This window comes from Ascidia mentula, chromosome 6 (assembly GCF_947561715.1).
Source record: "Ascidia mentula chromosome 6, kaAscMent1.1, whole genome shotgun sequence".
Lineage (NCBI taxonomy): Eukaryota > Metazoa > Chordata > Ascidiacea > Phlebobranchia > Ascidiidae > Ascidia > Ascidia mentula.
Window position 1 is genome coordinate 4,486,841 of NC_138571.1, and position 18,509 is coordinate 4,505,349.

At 41.4% G+C, this 18,509-nt stretch overlaps 1 protein-coding gene and 1 pseudogene across 1 annotated transcript; one reads left to right on the forward strand and one right to left on the reverse strand.

Annotated features, from left to right (window-relative positions):
- Positions 1 to 1,953: 1,953 nt before the first annotated feature.
- Positions 1,954 to 11,568, forward strand: LOC145906943 (protein NLRC5-like). Its single transcript, XM_082994395.1, has 7 exons — positions 1,954 to 1,981; positions 2,298 to 2,404; positions 2,481 to 2,666; positions 3,607 to 3,829; positions 5,713 to 7,364; positions 10,054 to 10,215; positions 11,404 to 11,568. The coding sequence occupies exons 1-7, from the start codon at positions 1,954 to 1,956 to the stop codon at positions 11,566 to 11,568; spliced, it is 2,523 nt and encodes an 840-aa protein (XP_082850521.1).
- A 2,911-nt stretch (positions 11,569 to 14,479) lies between these two features.
- Positions 14,480 to 18,292, reverse strand: LOC145906944 (uncharacterized; annotated as a pseudogene).
- Between the last annotated feature and the right edge of the window lie 217 nt (positions 18,293 to 18,509).

Here is an 18,509-nt window from a genome sequence, read left to right on the forward strand (position 1 = left end):
ACTTGTTGTTTGTTCTGTTACCAGGTTAGTTTAACGAGTAAGAAATGTTCTCCATCTGGTAGAACATCAAACCTTCGGCATCCTGATGTTAAACACGTGCCACATATTTTAACTTTTGTCTTTTTCGACTGAATTCAAATACCAGCTAATGCTTTCCCAAACAAAACCCTATGTTGGCAGTGTACGATATAATCAGGTTTATACCGAACAAAGTGTGTTTTACAATGATTATAAAATCCTGCACCTGCATAAAATTATTTCCACACAACTGTGTGATGCTCCATTGCGTGAATGTAACATAATTGACAGGTTTGACCTCAGGTTTGTTGCATTGATGATTCTGATCACTGCTTGCTTTGTCACAATTTGTACTCCTAAAGTCTACAAGATGTGTTGTAGTTTAAATAGGTAAAGAGAGAAGTCGTGTGTGAAGTTTCATTGACGTTTAACGAAGCAAGCGGTTGGTCAACGTTGATGTTAGTCGTCAATCTGACAAGATTAAAACAAACTTAAATCAAGGACAAATGTTCAGAAACAAATATTTCCATTCCAATTTTAAACATTTTTATGGGCTGGACAAATAGTGGAAGATTATTTTTGTTGAAGGTTTGAGTGTCTTGAGCGAGGCAAACACGAATTGTTCAAATTATCTAAGCATTTAAATTTGTCACAGTCGATGTCAGTGTTTACTGAGAACCAACTTTCTCATTCCTCCGAGCAAGGTATTCACTAAAGCGTGACGTTGTTACGTGTTTGGGTGATTGTTGTTGAAGGGCGGTTTGATGTTGTGAATGCAAGGAATTGGTATTTATTATCATAAATGTGTGCGTCCCAAATTACTTGGGGTTTGATTTAAGATGTCAGTAAATGTTGTAATTATTAAAGAAAACCTTTGTTATGTGCAAAAAAAGCCATAATAATATTGGTAAGCTGCAGACAGGGTGTGTACACGCACTGTTTCGACCAGTGAGGTCTCATCAGTGCAGCTGTTGCAGTGGCACTGTGCTAGCTTTTACACTAGCAGGCACACTAGATTCCACTTTGTGGTACCTGTCCGGTCAACGTCGATCTGTTGAGTACCCTATACTGAGTAACAAACAACAGAGACGAACCACTGTGGAGCGCACTATGGCCAAACAGATCTGCTTGGTAACCGATAGCGCTAAAGGCAAAACACCAATGCAATATATGTGCAAAAAAGCCATAATAATATTGGTAAGCTGCAGACAGGGTGTGTACACGCACTGCTTCGACCTGTGAGGTCTCATCAGTGAAGCTGTTGCAGTGGCACTGTGCTAGCTTTTCCACTAGCAGGCACAATAGATTCCACTTTGTGGTACCTGTCCGGTCAACGTCGATCTGTTGGGTACCCTATACTGAGTCAGCTGCACTGATGAGACCTCACAGGTCGAAACAGTGCGTGTACACACCCTGTCTGCAGCTTATCAAACCTTTGTTGTTTTTAAAAATTGGGTTTTGTTATTGAAATAATCAAGTCAGCAGTTAAATGCTGTGTGTTTGACTTTTTGACTTGTGCAATTAAATATAACCTGCAGGTTTGGCAAGTAGGTTTTACTGTAGGGAAATAAATTATTTGTAGTTTGCTCGAAAGTGAATTAAACCAGGATCAAGCGTTATTAAAAAATTTGACCAAGCACAAATATAAGGTAAGTCATGCATTGAGTTTACGAATATTGGTCATTGCGACCATTTATAGGGTTAACAAATATTTTAATTTCGGAAAGGGTAATTGTAATAATTCTATTTCACTTTTTACTGTCGTCAAAATGAAAACATTAATTTTCCTCATGACAAATTGTTGATGTTCCATTGGGAAGTAAAAATTTCAAACGTTTCTTATTACAGTTGTCCGAAAGTCTTGCATGGTTGCAAACATTTATTCCATTTTGTTTCAGAAACAATCAAAATCGAATCAAATCTTTGCACATAAATATGTCTTTTTCTTCACCTCAACGACAAGGTAGCGTTAAAATCAAATCTTTAGATTTAAAAGCTTACTAAAGATGTGTATCAGTAAATGCTAACGTCTAATGTGGTCTGTCGCAACCCATTACTCCCATAAAGTGTAACCGGGTGCGATCCTACGACCGGAGAATTACCATCATACGGACCCTTGAGGTTTTATCGGTGGCCATTGAATTTTGCCTTTTGCAAAATAAACGTGGTTTAAATGTATTTCCTTCGCAAACTTCACATCTGTAGCATGACCTTTAGACACGTTCACAAACCAGTTAAATTTGATTAAAAATCTCTGAAACACTCATATACCAATGAAGTGAGTTCAAGAGATGTGGATGATATCTCACAAATGTTGGATGTCCTACCAACGACCAGCCAACATGACATAGTTGATGTTCCAGGGACATCTGCACATCGTGTAGTGGTAAGACAGAACAATGCAGAGATTGCAATTACAAAAGTAACTTTACTACAATGTTGTATTGTATTGTTTTGCTTAGTCATCACAAACGACGGATCACTCATCACCACATAGCTCTAGTCAGGAATCGAGTGATACAGATGAAGATGTGAATCAAACTGCTCCTGAACATGTAGAAAACCCAGAACAAATGTTTAATGTTCTACCAACGACCAGCCAACTTAACCTGGTTAATGTTCCAGTATCACATGGAGAACATGAAATTGTAAGACGGTTTTATAATCAGCAATGTGGAGCCAATAATATGAATTGTGTATAAGCGACTGCTCGAAAAGGTTGATCTAACTTTCAGACCTAAAAGGTCTCATCAGTGCAGCTGCTGTGACTATAAGACGACTTTGCTGACCAAACGGCCAAGCAAAGACTTCCACTTTGTGGTGACTATACAATCACCGTCATCCGTTGGGCACCTAACTAGGTTTTATAATCGTGTTGTACCCGTAAGCTCCACAACCACAATGTTGATGCAATCAAAATTAATTCACCTTTTCAAAACACATGATCTACAACATGAAACAGTTGTAAATAGTTTGCTGCTATTATTTACAAAAAAAGTTAATATGTTGGTTTTTGAATGTTGGTCCTTATAAAATTAAGAGATATGACATAAGCTCTCTCATACAGAACATACATTATGTGAAAAACAACCCAATTTCAATATATTTCGCTACGATGGATTTAAAACAATCCTAAAACACTTGTGAACAGCACAGCGAATCATATTTTCAACTCTACAACAAGCTATTTCGCTACGATGTGCTTACGACGTACGAAGGAGTAGAACTCAATTCTACTCTATCGTAGCGTCGTTAGAGTGACTTCTTTAGTCGTAAGGGACGCCGCCGAATGCTTATCCGACGGCGCTCCGACGCAGTGGGCGTACAACTGCTCCGGCGGTCGTAACCGTCGTATCGTAAAAGGCCCTTACGACGCGCATACGACGGCAGTGGGCCTTATCTTGTCGATAAAAATGCTTTGTAATATCAGCAACGCAACTTACATTAACACGTGCAGAAAAACGAAACAACGTCCATTTTGGAAAGAAACAAGTTGTACTTTTGTTAACTTTAATGCAGAAATTCTTTGCAGAATTGTCCATCAAACACACATAACGATTTTCTTACATTAAACTCAAATACGTGCAGAATATCCAAGGAGAAGGATCTGTTCTTGGCGACCAAAACATTCACACAACTGGACCAGTCTTCAACGCACCAGTTATGATGATGAAACAACAGGTCAACATTGTTCAACATACAACACCACAACAGGTCAACGTTGTTCAACCTACAACACCACAACAGGTCAACGTTGTTCAACCTACACCACCACAACAACCCAGCTTTCAATCACAAATACAGGAAAAATGTAAGATTGGAAGATTAAAGTGTTGTCAGCGACCAAATTTTAGGGATTGCATCTACCAGCATAAAACATCTAAAAAATATCTCAAAATTACTAAGGATTTGATTTGGTTCTGGGAAACTTAATTAATCGACTGCTCGAAAAGGTTGATCTAACTTTCAGCAAACCTCAAATTGCAAATAAAATTTGTTTATGTGAGGTCAGTTAGATAAACCTTGTCCATTTTAAGCTTCCGATAAAGGCTTTGAGTCGGAATCGACTCTTCATTGATTCGTAGGGTACAAATTTATTTTGATGTTATAAGTTAACTTGGAAACAACACAAGAATAAAATTATTTCTGCCAGAAGAAAATGTGCCTGGAAGCATCAATAATGAACCACAGTAAAAGTTAGTAAAAGTCTGAAAAGTTTAGTATCCTGCTTTTCTAAATAACAACGCAATATCAAAAAAATGCTGAGTACAAATCGCTTTGTTTGCAATTCTAGAGTTTAACGTTGCTCGTCGGACAGCGAATAAATGTACTTTGGTGTGGAAGAAATGCTTTTTGTACATCATATATTACAAGTTGTACACAGCCAACACCATTTCAAAGTGTGCAAACAAAGTTACTCATGTACACATTACACCAGTCAACAAGTACTCAGCTTCAGTTTGAAATCACGTTGCCAACACTTCATTCAGAGATTACTGAAAACTCACACATACACCGGTGGTGGAATGATTACTTGTGTGGCCGAAATGTTTTTGGCTACCCTAAAATTCGTCTCATCGCTTGAGGAGGGAGATATTAAAGGTTTACCCTAACCATACAGCTTACAAAACCCCAAATGCGATTTTTGAATGGGTCGCAAACGTTTTAAAACGTAAAAACATAAAAATACACGATAAAAACAACGTTTTTCGTTGTGAAGATATAATGAATAAAAAGTAAATTGATGGTAACAAATAATGCGGAAGGCCTGATGAATTTGGTAAGTTTGATCATTTACAAAGCATTTTACTGGTTTGGGTATTACTGAAATGAATAGATTCAGTAGTTAATGGGAATTGCTCTTCTGGCACTTCTCATTAATTACTATGCCTGGCAGCAAAAATAGCAGTATATTTAGTAGTGTTTTCAAAAATATTTAGTAGTGTTTTCTTTTGCAAGATGGAACAAAGACACAAAGTAGAAAACAGGACGTGTCATGCCCAAAATCGTCCTAAACTACAGCTATTCCTGGGAGGTGTCAATTGGTTGGACTTTTAAAGGCAGAATAAGATAGTCTCTGCACAACACAAGTATATAAAAAAGCCCCTAAAACGTGACGTCCTACAAAGCGACATGGGAAAAAACGATGAAAGCAGTTATATTTTGGGTTTAGGCCAAGGCCTGATCAAAAACGTGCATAGCTGGTGGAAGACCCAGTGGAGGCAGTGAAATTACAGCCATAAAGACAACCAAACCAATCAAACTTTCGCAAATAAGGACAATTCAACATAATCAAACTTACGTCTAAAAAAGCAACATAATAACTTTACCATTTCCTCCACACCATTTAAACTACGTAAAAATCTTACAAAGATTTGATTGGTTTTCGTACATTTCGTACATTGCGTTTCGACTTCAAGTCGTTTCGGGACTTGGGTTTAGTCTGATCCCAACACGATGAACCATATCGCCATAGTTCTATCGGCACATGTGAATTTGTTACGTTTAGTATTTCTGTTTGGTTACGTGGGAACAATGTGCCTTATGTTAAAGTAAACGGATTTAAGGTTAAATCTGCCTACTATGTAAAATCACAAACCAACCTGAGGCCATCCATTATTCTGTTTAATCAAAACACCTGACATATTGTACGAACAAGGTTTGAAAATAAAAAAATAAAAAAACTTGTTGTAGGCGAAGAACTGAAATCAACTTTAGAAAATAAAGTGGAGAACATCGCCAGTGAAGAATCATCACTTGCAGAAATTACCCAACGAAACATAACACCAGTCAACCTATCCATAGTCAGTAAACCACAACAAATTGATGACGAGTTTCAAGCAGAAGGACATTACCACCGTAGAGAGGACTTGGCAAAAGTTTACGATCGACCATCCGGTGACATCAGCCCTGAAGAAATGTTTACTCGTGCTATGCAAACAGCACAAGAAGAAGCAGAACAGAAATTCAAACCCGAACAAGAGGAAGCTAAACTGGAATACGTGGAAAAGCATGGAAATATTGTTGGTGTTGTCGGTCAAGCGGGTATCGGCAAGACAACTTCATGCAAAAAGTGGGCTTTGCAAGCTTTACATAGAGAGTTGTTTGGGAACATATCCTTTATTTTCTACATTGTAATCCGAAACGTTAATTTCAAAACAAGCATGATTTTCCTACGGTTTCTCCTTCACACCATGCTACTTAGCTGGGAATACTCCCCAGAGGTAGCTCAAGGCATAATGCAAGCAATCAATGGTGATCCAGATGTTCTTTTGGTTTTTGACGGAGTCGATGAAGCAGCTTTTAAATCATTCTCAAGTACAGTTCCACCTCCTCTGTTGGATAAAGAAAACAAAGCAGAAGTTTATCTCAAGCATTTGTTGAGTGGAAATTTGCTTCCACGTTCTCGGAAGATATTCACGTCACGAGCAGCTCCATTCTACAAACTCCATCCTTCACATCGACCAAGGTTTATTGTTCAAATACTCGGTTTAACTCCGAATTCACAGAGAGAACTTGGACAACAAATATGCGGTGCAAGATATGACTCTGTACAGGAAAAACTTAAACAAAACACCAATATGTTCTCTTACTGTTACGTTCCAGTTAATTTCATACTAACCGTCAACTATCTGCTGAGTCATGATGATGACAGTCAGCTTGTTTCGCTTACTCGTGTTCTGGCATCCACTTGTGTCCAATACTCACAGACTGAACATCTGAAGCATGGCAATCCACAGTTGAACAAACTGTCAAAACTGGCCTGGAGCGGATTTCGGAACAAGAAAGTTGTATTCAAGTTACAGGATTTTAGAACCGCAAAACTGAATGACACAACAGTTCATGCTTATCTGAATACCTCAATTACAAAGCAGGGAAACTTAAAGTTGACAATACTGGACGGACATAAACGAAGATATTTTTCACATCTGATTTGGCAAGAATTTTTCGCTGCGGTTTACCTGATGACGATCATGCCTTTAAAAGAATTCAAGAAACAATACACCCGCTTTATCAAGGACAGATGGGAGGTTGTTGCCAAGTTCGCGTTCGGAATTTGTAATTTTTCAGTTTTCAACGATATTGAAGCCGTAGTTCCCGGATGTTCAAGCAAAGACTGGAACGCCAAGAAAAAGCTGCTGGAAAATCTCGCATCGTGGGTTATGGATGAACTAACCAGGAAAGGTACGCTGCAATGTTGCAGCTGGGCGCATGAAGCGAACGATGATGTGATAACTTCAATCGTGTCCTCCTTACTCCCTGATGAGATCGACCTCAATTACTCATCGATCTTTCCTGCTGACGTCGAAAATCTCACCTTCGTGATTCAAAGGAGAAGCAAACCGGTAAGTTGTTGTTAATGCCTTTCTGTACCCATGGCGAAAATCCGGGGAAGGGGGCGCAGGGGACTCCCCCCATCCGCAATTTTTCAGTTTAATTTCCTCCAATACAAAGTCTTCTTCAACGAATAAATGAATTATTTGAAAAAAAACTGCATCCGTAGCGGGAAATCTGTGTTATTTCGATGTTTGGTCATTTTGTGGTAGCGGAAAGTACGGCAGCTAAACCCAGGTTGCAAAGTCGCTTGAGGTTATACGTATTTGAGACACAACAAACTTTCCGATATATCTTTATGTCGTATAAAAATAGATTGATGTCCTTTTGTGGCGGCGGGATTATTTTCCGAAGTCAGTTTTCTTATTATTATAGATGCTTTAGAGAGCTGCAGACAGGGTGTGTTCACGCACTGTTTCGACCTGTAAAGTCTCACCTGTGCAGCTGTTGACAGTGGCACTGTGCTAGCTTTTACACAATATAGGGTACCCAACAGATTGACGTTCACCGAAAGGTTCCACAAAGAGGAAATTAGTGTGCCCGTTAGTGTAAAAGCTAGCACAGTACCACTGTCACAATATTTTGTGTTTATTGCTAACAACGTGAAATGGTCTGCCAAAAGTGGAGCTGATGCCCATTTTGTGAACAAATACGTGTTCACGAGTGATTTTGCACTGATGGTGCGACATGGGAAAATGTATGGTAAACGCAATAACGGTCTGGATTTGTGTCTAGGATATCTTGGGGTTAAATTTTGATGTGGCCCCAAAAAATAAATTGTCTGCTACATCACGTAAATGGAGTTTTAAAAACGTATTTTTGAGTTTAAATGCAAGGGTGTCTACAAGTGCACTAGGTGAAAGTTCTTGCTTCACCAAAGAAAAATTGGGTTTGTTTAAATTTGTAATTTTATTAAAATACGCAATTATATCTGCATGAACCAAACTTTGAACAAAAAATCTCCGACCTCCATATATGTTATTACACAGCATTGCTCGATTATGTTTGTTATTTATATTCACACTTTGTTTGACATGGATATTATTTCATTCAAATGAAGATGCTTGATCTCTGCCTCTGGGGCAACAACATAGAAGACCGTGGTGCGGTTTACTTAGCAGACTGCATCCAAAACATTAAACACGTGGAACTGAGTGGATGCGGCCTGACAAGTGTTGGTGTCAAACATCTTTCCGAGAAGATTAAACTGTTGAAGAAATCGGTAAGTTATTTCATTTTCGTTTTGGTCGGAATTCGTCCAACGCACACGAACGTCTGTGAGTGTCGAAGCAAACATCCAACGCACGAAAACAAAAGTTACAGGCATAGATATTTAAACCCTGACTGTCGCCATGTCGCTATGTACTGCTTTTCCGTTATATTTCCACTATACCCCCAACTACAATAAAGCATCTCTGCTGAAGATGTCTGCAAATCATATATTTGGGTAGTACCTCATTCAATAATACCTAAGGTAAATTTCTGCTTGTTTTAGTGAAAGGGGGTCGCTGATGAAATTAAATGGAAAAAAATTTCGAGAACGAAAGTTGTTTCTTAACCGTTTACCTGTTTGTTTCTTACCGTATCGGTACTGTAGCACCACGTATGGTTCCCTGGACTAATGCTTTCCATACGCATGTTTTTCAACTTAATTCTTTGCATTTGGAGCACAGACAGATCGAAGACTGCAGACGGAGTTAGGTTTTCCTGCTTAACTCGCAGCACAGTCTTTTGGCATTCGGCTCGACGACAGACCTTTTTTCCATTGTACTTTGTTAAATACCCGTTCGCACTTGACTCTGTCAAATCGTTGTCATTCTGTGTCATTTTACTCTGACACCCAACTAGTCTTCGACACTTGATTGAGCAACTGGCCCGCGGTGGAAGTTACTCGCGCAGTCACTAACGCGCTTGGAACAGATTAAACCTAACGCCGCCTGTTCTGGCAAACGTGTGTTTTCCTAAATACATAAGTCTGCTCTCGGAGTCGAATTTAAAGTGTTATTGGCTGGATGATCGTTCGTTTGTAGAAGAAGAAATGTCTGAAACAGTACTCAGCAGTGGAGTCAAATCAAATCATTTCTTTAGTGGGCAGCTTCACGGCATTTAGGCTAAAAGGCGCTGTATGTGTATATCTATTAACAAGTAGTGAGAAGGTAAAAAAATATGCACCAATAAACGGGAAAAGTCTACTAAAATAAATTTCTAGGTGATAGTCCCTTGTGCAATGCGAAGCGTTACGGTCTCATGGCACAGATTTCTCTTTAAACACTATTTGTTGGAATGTAGGGTCGCCAGTTAAAATGGTTGAAACTTTCATTTATAGCGCTTTGAAATTAATCAGTCAAAATGCATGCGAACAGCAGTTTAAATGTGCGAAAATACACAATGTAAAATTTCGCATGCCGAGTCTCATCAGCAAACTAGTTCTACACGGGTGGTCGTAAGATGTTTTCATATCGGAAATCGTTTTTCCTCCGTCATTCATTCTGGTACAAAACTTTTATTTCGTCTGTCCCAATTTCTGTCCCATTTAAATAAACTAAAAAAAGGAATTGGTTTAAATCTGGTTGACAAATGTTCACGCTTGACTAAAAATAACTACTACTTGTTTGATTCGACATCACAATTATGTTTTTTGACATCACTTATCTGTCTTGTTGTTTTCACTTTGTTTATCTTGGATATTACTTCGTCCAGCTCAAGATGCTCAACCTCACTCGCAACAATATAGAAGACCTCGGGGCGACTTACGTAGCATACTGCATCCAAAACATTCAACAAGTGGATCTGCGTGAATGCGGCCTGACAAGCGTTGGTGCCAAATATCTATCCGAGAGGATTCAACTGTTGAGGAAACCGGTGAGTGATTTCATGTCTGTCCGAAGCAACGATGTTTATTCATGTCATTGTCGAAATTCGCCCGACACACACGAAGCAACATCAAACGCAATTAAAAAAGGAAAGTTACAGTTGGCAAAGTGTATTTAGTACACCACACCTTACAAATTATGCAATGCAAGTTAAATTACAGTGCATTGTGAAAGCGTTTGTGATGTCATTGTCGAATTTTGAAATTGTACTGTGTGAATTACCGCACAGTGAAACTGAGTCAATGTTAAAAAGTGATCCCCACGTGGCGTTGACGACAGCAGTGACCTATTTTCTATGTTATGTTAAAACGTTTAGCAAATCACATGTAATAAAAATTGTGAAGACATGGACAAGTTTGCACCAGAATTCACAATTATTTTCCCCTCATTAAATGTGAGATCATTTACCACATAAAATTATGCACTTAATATCATAGGTAAAAGTAGCGCCCATCTTGCCAAACGATTTCCTGTAAGCATTGCAACAACTTTTATGTAAGTAAATCCTAAGGTATTTGTTGTGCCTTATTTATTTTACTAACTGGCAACTTATATCGTTTTCATTAAGAATTTAAGCAAGCGTCGCAAATTTCGCAACTGTCCTTCCTTGGAAGAATCCTCTGACAAAAATATTATCCATAAATATCGTTACACCCGGTGAAATCGAACGTTATATTAACTTTTTCCTGTAATCCGGTAAAATTAAAAAGACAGACTTCGATGAGTGCTAGCGCTAACCTCGGCTTTCGGGACAAAGTATGATCATGTTGTACTCGAGTACCAGGTCTATCTTGGCAAAACCGTAACCTACTTTCAGTTGCAGCATCCAATCGCTTGGTAACGGTAGTGCTGACAATGTGTGTTTAGTTGAGGATTAACCGTCACCGACTATTCCATCTTGGTTGTGAAAATGTTACAATTTGCCGCTGAAACCAGCTCGACTTTGAACCGTTTTGACCATAACCACTCCTTATCCAAGTATATGCAGAACGACGTCACACCGATAACGCAAAACAATTACAGCAAAATAAGAATACAAATATTGACGTAATAATCGGACGAGAAGAAAGTTGATGTGTTTATCTAATACATTTTAGTTTATATTCTTACAAAACGAATCTGGCCATATTTAGATAATTTCGACCATAACATGACCTAAAGTTCTTTTGTTGTTTAGATGGAGTTACTTGATCTGTCCTGGAACCATTTGACTGATGAAAGTGCTGAGTCATTGGCTGCATGTGTTCACAACATTAAGAGGTTTCGTGCTTTGCGTTGTGGCTTCACGCAAACAGGGAAGGATCTCATCAGATCAAAGTCGCGAGGAATAGTGGACTTGTAACTTTCCATTCTAGCTTGCAGTTCCTCAAGCTATTTCCGATGAAATGTGCATTCAACTACATATAACCACGCTACGCTGATTCAATGACGTAATTCGTGATGCAAAATAATTTGGATTAACTGTGTATTACTCGTATCATTTGCAAATTTGTCTTTTCCGTTTTGTTTTAAATTTGTCTGTGACTTTGTCAGTTCAACTTTGTCAAGTTTTGGATAAATTTCTTATTTCAAAAAACTTATTTACATGACTCTGGTACGCCACCACGTTTGAAATTCTTGCATCATTTTCATTTCCCAAGTTTCCTTCCATGCCCTATCCTCATTACATAATCTGGTCTTAATCTTAAAAACATGCAATTATTCTTTCGGTAAGTTGTGCGCTTGAACATCAATGTGTCTTAACCGCAAAATAACCGCTGCGTTTAAGTAGATAGCAGGGCCTGGTTAACCCTGGGATAGCAAGTTCGAACCTCACCGAGAGCTTGATTGTAAAGATCTCGCTCCGGCTATCGAGAAAAAGTAATAGGCTACAATCCCAGTGAACCGATTACCCACATTACAACAAAATTTATTTAAACCATCAGAACTTGCATAATAAATGTAGATATTTCGGTTACCCTGTCCAGTTTTAACTTGCGCGCGATTGAAGTTAAGATTTGTTTTTAATGGTTTGTAAATTATTCCTGGATTGCTGACACGATGTTCTTACTTTACTGTTTTTAGCAGGGTTATAAGCCTGCAACCTTGAAGGCCGTATCTCGCAATTAAATCTTGAAAATTAAGCTTAGGAGGTCGTTCTCCTTGCAACTGGTGACAGTTTCTCTTGTTTGCCAAAAACAATTTCCGGGTCTAATGACTCACGAAAAGGGACTACTGTGGCAACACGTATGTTTTTCCTGGCCTAGTTCTGACCACTCCGCATGTTTCCTGAAACTCAACACTGGAACACCAGACGGAAAGGATGCAGGGGGAGTTTAGCTTTCCTGCAGAGCTCAAACAAGTAGCTGATACCCTGACATTTCGTTATAAAACTCCCTCGTAGTAATCGTTCGCTCTCTCTCTCTCGGTCTGCTATTATTCTCGCCATCGCGCTCTTGCGTTCGCACGTTCTTTTGATAGTTAATTCGCTGCATTTCAGTCACGTGTTAAACTGCAGTGTGTAAAGGAGGGTTGGTGATTTCACTTTGTTGCAAATGGAGGGTTTTTCTGTGATTCATTTTTTCACAAAACAAATCTACACTTTTTGTTGCTTTTTTAGCAAAAAAAAAGTCTAACAGGGGGGCAAAATGCCTTTGGGGGAGCAGTTAAAGTAGTTGTCTCAAAAATAATTTTGACCAGAATTCCTAGACAAGGGTCGGAACTAACAGAAAATCACAAATTGAGCATACTCTCTGCGCAGGGTGTCGATTTATGCCATTTTCGCCATTCTAAGTGTTCGACAAGCGACGCCACTTTTCGACACGGGGGGCGTGAATAAATTTCTTTTCCCCGATATACAATACCACGAACAAACCAACGCTGTTGTTATCTACCCAAGTCCATGAATTGAATTACTATAATTACTCAATTTAGCCTAACGTATCGGTCTTGAAACATTCACATCGATCATACTAGTTTTCTTTTTTCGAAGATTGGACGGCAATAATTTTCCTATTAAGATGTAGTTGCCAATTTTTTGCCATACACACTGGTGGCAAAAGTGGTTCGGAAAGTTGGTGCCAGTATAAGTCGTTTAACTTTATAACTTTAAAATAAATTTGTATGTCGAGTCTCTATTAAACAACAGCTTTTAACTTAACTGTTGCGCTGCCCCTGGCAGTCGGACGGGCGTGACTGGTTGCGCCCGGACAGTGCAACAGACGGGATTTCTGCAACAGACGGGGACAATTTTCCTTGCCGAACTATTGTGGAACCAGTCACAAAAATATCGGCTTCTTCCCAATCAATCACACAGCAATATTAGCAGATTACAACTTGCACTTAAATTGCCTCAAATTATCCTTATTCAAATAGAAATAATATTAGTTTCCTACAGCAGTGCACGACAACTAACCAAAACTAAAACACAGCCAACAACAGTTCAGGCATGCACTGGGGTTCTACGGGAACAACGGTATTTGTGACGTAACAACGGTACATTGTGCTGACGTCAAATTATCAATACATCACATAACATAGTGGCGATGTAACACTCCCCCCCAAAATGTAGGAATAACATAAAACATTTTTACAAACACATCGCCAATATCGTGCGTATCGCGGCGAGAAATCAGTGTCCGAAAGTATCTTCAGGAGATCGAACAGTTAACCCGGAGTTCATCTAGCAACCCGAGCTGACATCGCTCGGAAAGGTTGAGGAGGCTCATCAGAATCAACGATGCGACACAGTTTTGTTATAGGGCGCCGAAAGACACCGCTGCTCGGCCAAGCGAGTAGAGTACGAACTTTTCCATTTTCATCAGGGTATGTCTCAATGATTCGACCGATCGATGATTTAGAACGGCACTCAGATTCGCACACAAGTAGGACTACATCATTTTTCTTGAAGTTGCAGACATTTTCCAAGCACGCGCCGTACCGCAACACCGCCCTTGATGATCTTGTCGAACTGAAGTCCAGGTGTGTCCCATCCCGGAGTGTACAACTCTTTTATGATGGGCCAGGATTAATAGGTCAGTCAAATGCGAAGAATGAGGCATGATAGCAGGATGTCTCGCGTTGAAACTAATCGGCGCTTTGACTAAACGTTCACCAACACAGAGTACTTGATCAACCTGGACAGGATTTCACTTGTACACGGAACGACTGCAGTCAGTCTTTTTCAATCGGGAATTTCCACTTAATGCAGAGAGAAGGGAAGCAAAGCTTTTCCGCTGCTCGTACTTGACAAGTTCCAACTCGGCGAACTTCAACTAAGACAAGCCAGTATTATTTGACGGGACAACTGATAATTTCCTTCGATGCACCAAAAACGTCTTAAATCTCATACACCAGACCACGGGTTTCTTTAATCGATGTAGGCACGAGTGACGATCAATGATTCCATCCATGGGGTGCTTCGGCTGATGTACGTTAACAGTACAGGAGGCTGCAGCCTTCCCCATCGGATGAAATTCCACAGGAACATCGGCAGCATTTGGCGGTTGCGACGGCCAGTTGGTTTCTGGCTCCAGGGAAAACATTGGGCCTTTTAACCAGCGACTCGAATTGATAAGGAAATCAGCGGGTAGACCTCTTGAGGCATCATCTGCGGGATTTAATTTTGTAGGAACGTGTTTCCAATTCGTAATGTCGGTCAGTCGCTCAATCTCTGCCAGGCGACTGGAGACAAAAACTGGAAACCGTTTGTCTGCAGCAGTGGAATCACTCCAGAAAACTGAACTTTCAATGGGCAAGTCTAGTTCCTTTCTCATGAGGCGATCCAACCTCGCAGCGAGCACAGAAGCGGTGAGCTCCAGTCGAGAGATCGTCTTCGTGTTCAACGAGGCAAGTCGGGATTTTCCAATCAGAAAAGAACACATCACTGTCCTGCGATCGTCTTCGATGCGAAGATATGTCACGGCGCCATACGCATTCTTAGATGCGTCAGCGAAATGATGCAGTTGATACTTCAATGGAGGTTTCAGTTCCGAAGACCTGAAGCAACGTGGAACGACAACATTGCTTAAGTGAGGCAACTCAGCAGCCACCTCTCCAGTTATCGGATATCAAAGAAACGGATTTGCGCCGTAGAACGAGTTCAACCTGTGGATCAAAGTGAGGCGTCGGTGTACAGGTCAGATCTCCACCGGACCACAAGAGAAATCGAAGTGCATCGCGATCACGAGGTTCCACTCGAACCTGGTGGAACATTGCCTCGATGTCGGCAATCAAGGCAACCGGCTGACAGCGAAAACGGGTTAGCACGCCAACCAAACTCTTTACAAAATCAGGACCTTGCATCAGTGCGTCGTTCAGTGAGACGCTTCTGCTTCGGGCAGCACAATAAAAGACCACACGAAGCTTGTCAGGCTTCTGTGGGTTAAATACTGGGTGGTGCGGCAGGTACCAGATGCGATGGTCTATCACGACCTTTTTGTCAGGAATTTCTTCAGCGTATCCTTTGGATATGTACGTTTGCACCGTGTCTACGTATCCCTTTCGCAAAACATCGTTTTTGGACAATCGTTTTTTAAAACCGACCAGTCGCTTTTCCTCCATCTGGCGGCTGGTTGGCAACTTTTCGATTCCAGGTCTCCAGGGTAATGGGAGAAATGTCCATCTTGATGCTTTACCGATGCCTTCATCATGTCATAAACAATGCGATCTTCCCTGGATGTGGGTATATCGAATACTGATGTCCCGTCGCCGAAGTCGCTCTTCCACAAACACTCTATCTCCCGACCAGACAAGAGTTGTCTTTACAGCACAAGGGGTCCCCTGCGGTCCAGAATGTGCACACTGTACGTGGAAGGCTGCGGGATTATCGGCTCCGATCAGTATCGTTACAGTTCCCCCTTCCAAACGACGCAGGGGTAACTCCTTGAGGTGATTAAACTCGGCAAGCTTCTTCGCATCAGGGATCCTATTCGGCGACACGGGAATTTTGTCGATGGATAGCACCTTCGGCAACAACAACGGCTCTCCATCATCGAGCGACATGATGGTGAAGGACACAGTGGAGACTTGGTACACTCGCGATTGATCTGTCAGAGTGCTTAGACAAATCTTTCGATCCTTGGATTGCAGACCAAGTTTATCAATCGGACCTTGTTCGCAAAATGTAGACGTAGAATATTGATCAAGAAACGCGTACGTATTTACCTCGATGTCGTTGTGTCTGACCTTTACGGGAACGACGTTGAGGTAGACTCCGCAGTTGTTCGTTGTAGCTTTCATTATCGTTGCAGATTGTTCTACTGGCGGTGGCTTCGGGGCAGGGGTCTCAGTAATCTTGCCGGGTCGCCTCTTCTGAAAAGCCCCATGCAACTTTGTGTGGTGAAAAGTGCCAGTGCAACCATCTATCGGGCATGGCTTGCGAATCGTGCATTTCCCGCAACGATGACCTAAACAAAGACATTTAAAACACAAGCCATTTGTGACAACAAACTCGCGTCTTTCCTGGGGAGACATTCCGTCGAATTTCGGGCACTTGGACAAGTCGTGTGACTTGTTACAGCACGCGCATGAAACGGGAGTAGGTGGGGTTTGACTTCGCAGCTGACCGAGACGTTGTACGCAGCAGCACGAGGACCCTTCTTTACCAAAACAGGGCCGGGCTTTTCCGGCGCGCTTTCGTAGACTGCTTCGACACCGAACAACGAATTGGCGATGCGCGATTGCAAATTTGTAATGGCGAGATATCCGGCTTGGGATTCAGTTTCGTCGAGCACTTGAACGGAACGTTTGATCCACTTCTCTTGAAGCCAGAAAGGAAGTTTTCGAATTAGCTGTCTAAACGTATCCAAGGAGTTCAAGCTCGCGTACTCCTCGATATCTTCGAGTGAGCTGCGACACTTTTCTAACAGGTCACAAAATTCCATCAGGTCCTTTGGTCGACCTTGCTTGACTGGCGGAAATTTCTTGAGTCGGCGCTCACATGCGTTGGCAATAATATGGGGTTGTCCGTAATCGTATTCAATCCTGAGATCTTATCCTTGCTATAGATCTCAAGCTTAGCAGCAATGAAGACTTCGCAGAATTGCAGCAAACAAACCAGCCGTGAATCTTGGGACTTCGTTCGGCTATGAACATGGGACTCAATAGCACGAACAAATGACCAGTAGTTCAATTGATCACTATCAAACTTTCTGACCGCGGGCTGGGGCAAAACAATTTGCTGTTGTACGAAGTCCTCTTCCGGGACGTATCTACGCGACGGAGAAACACCATTCTGCATGTTCGAAGGAAAGGGATCAGGACCTTGATATGACTTAGCAACGGGTGCGCTGACAGATTGCGGGAAAAACGGCTTCGTTTCCATGCAAGTTGGAGGTGACCGTGCCACGACAGGGACAGCAGGTTGGTAAGCATTTAACGGCGCACTTTTAAACTCAGGTCGAAGCCCCCCGACAGAGGAACTTGTCACGGGAGGATGTATTGGGTCACACAAATAGGGATCTCCAGCAATTGATTCTTCCTCCCACGCACCCACCTCAGCCTCGGCTATTTCAACCTCATCGTTGACCTGTTTCCTTCTTCATTCAGCCTCAAGTTCTGCTTGACGCCTTGTCATATCAGCTTGCTGCCTTGCCATATCAGCTTGCTGGTTCGTTATTAAGGCATCTTCATTGACCTGGCGCTGTGACACCCGAGCCAATTGAAGTTTAACACGAGCGGCTATGCTCTGACAGGTAATCGAGGAGGTGGTGGAAACAGAGCTATGTACGTCAACGTCTGAGCTCGACGATCGGCTTGATATAGTCTTCCGACGCCCGGTTGACTTCTTGGCATTGGCAAACCACTCCTCCAAACGAGAGTCGAGTTCACATTTTGCGCGCAATCCTGTGTTGCTAGAACTAATTCTTCGCTGTTTTCAGCAAGCGGCGCATAGGCATCAATCAGGTCGGAAAATCGTTTCTCCAGCTGTGGCAGGTATTCCTAACAAGCACAGCGTTGTCAATTTTCAGCATTAACTCTTCAACACGCAGACAAGATTGTTGCCATGCGTGCGCGCAGCTGGATACTAGCAAAACCGCCGGGTCCTCGACTGTGGAAGACGAAGACGGTGAAGCAGGATCACACATTTCGAATGGTAATAAATCCAAATGATTCGAAAGGGCTAATAATAAATCCAAGTAGTTCGAAACTGGTTAATAATGAATCAAATAGTCCGAAACGATGTTGCACTACCCTTGGCACTCGGGCGGGCGTGACTGGTTGCGCTCGGACAGTGCAACAGACGGGATTTCTGCAATGGTTCTTAACACACAACACTTCTTCTTCAAAAGGAACGGGTCAACT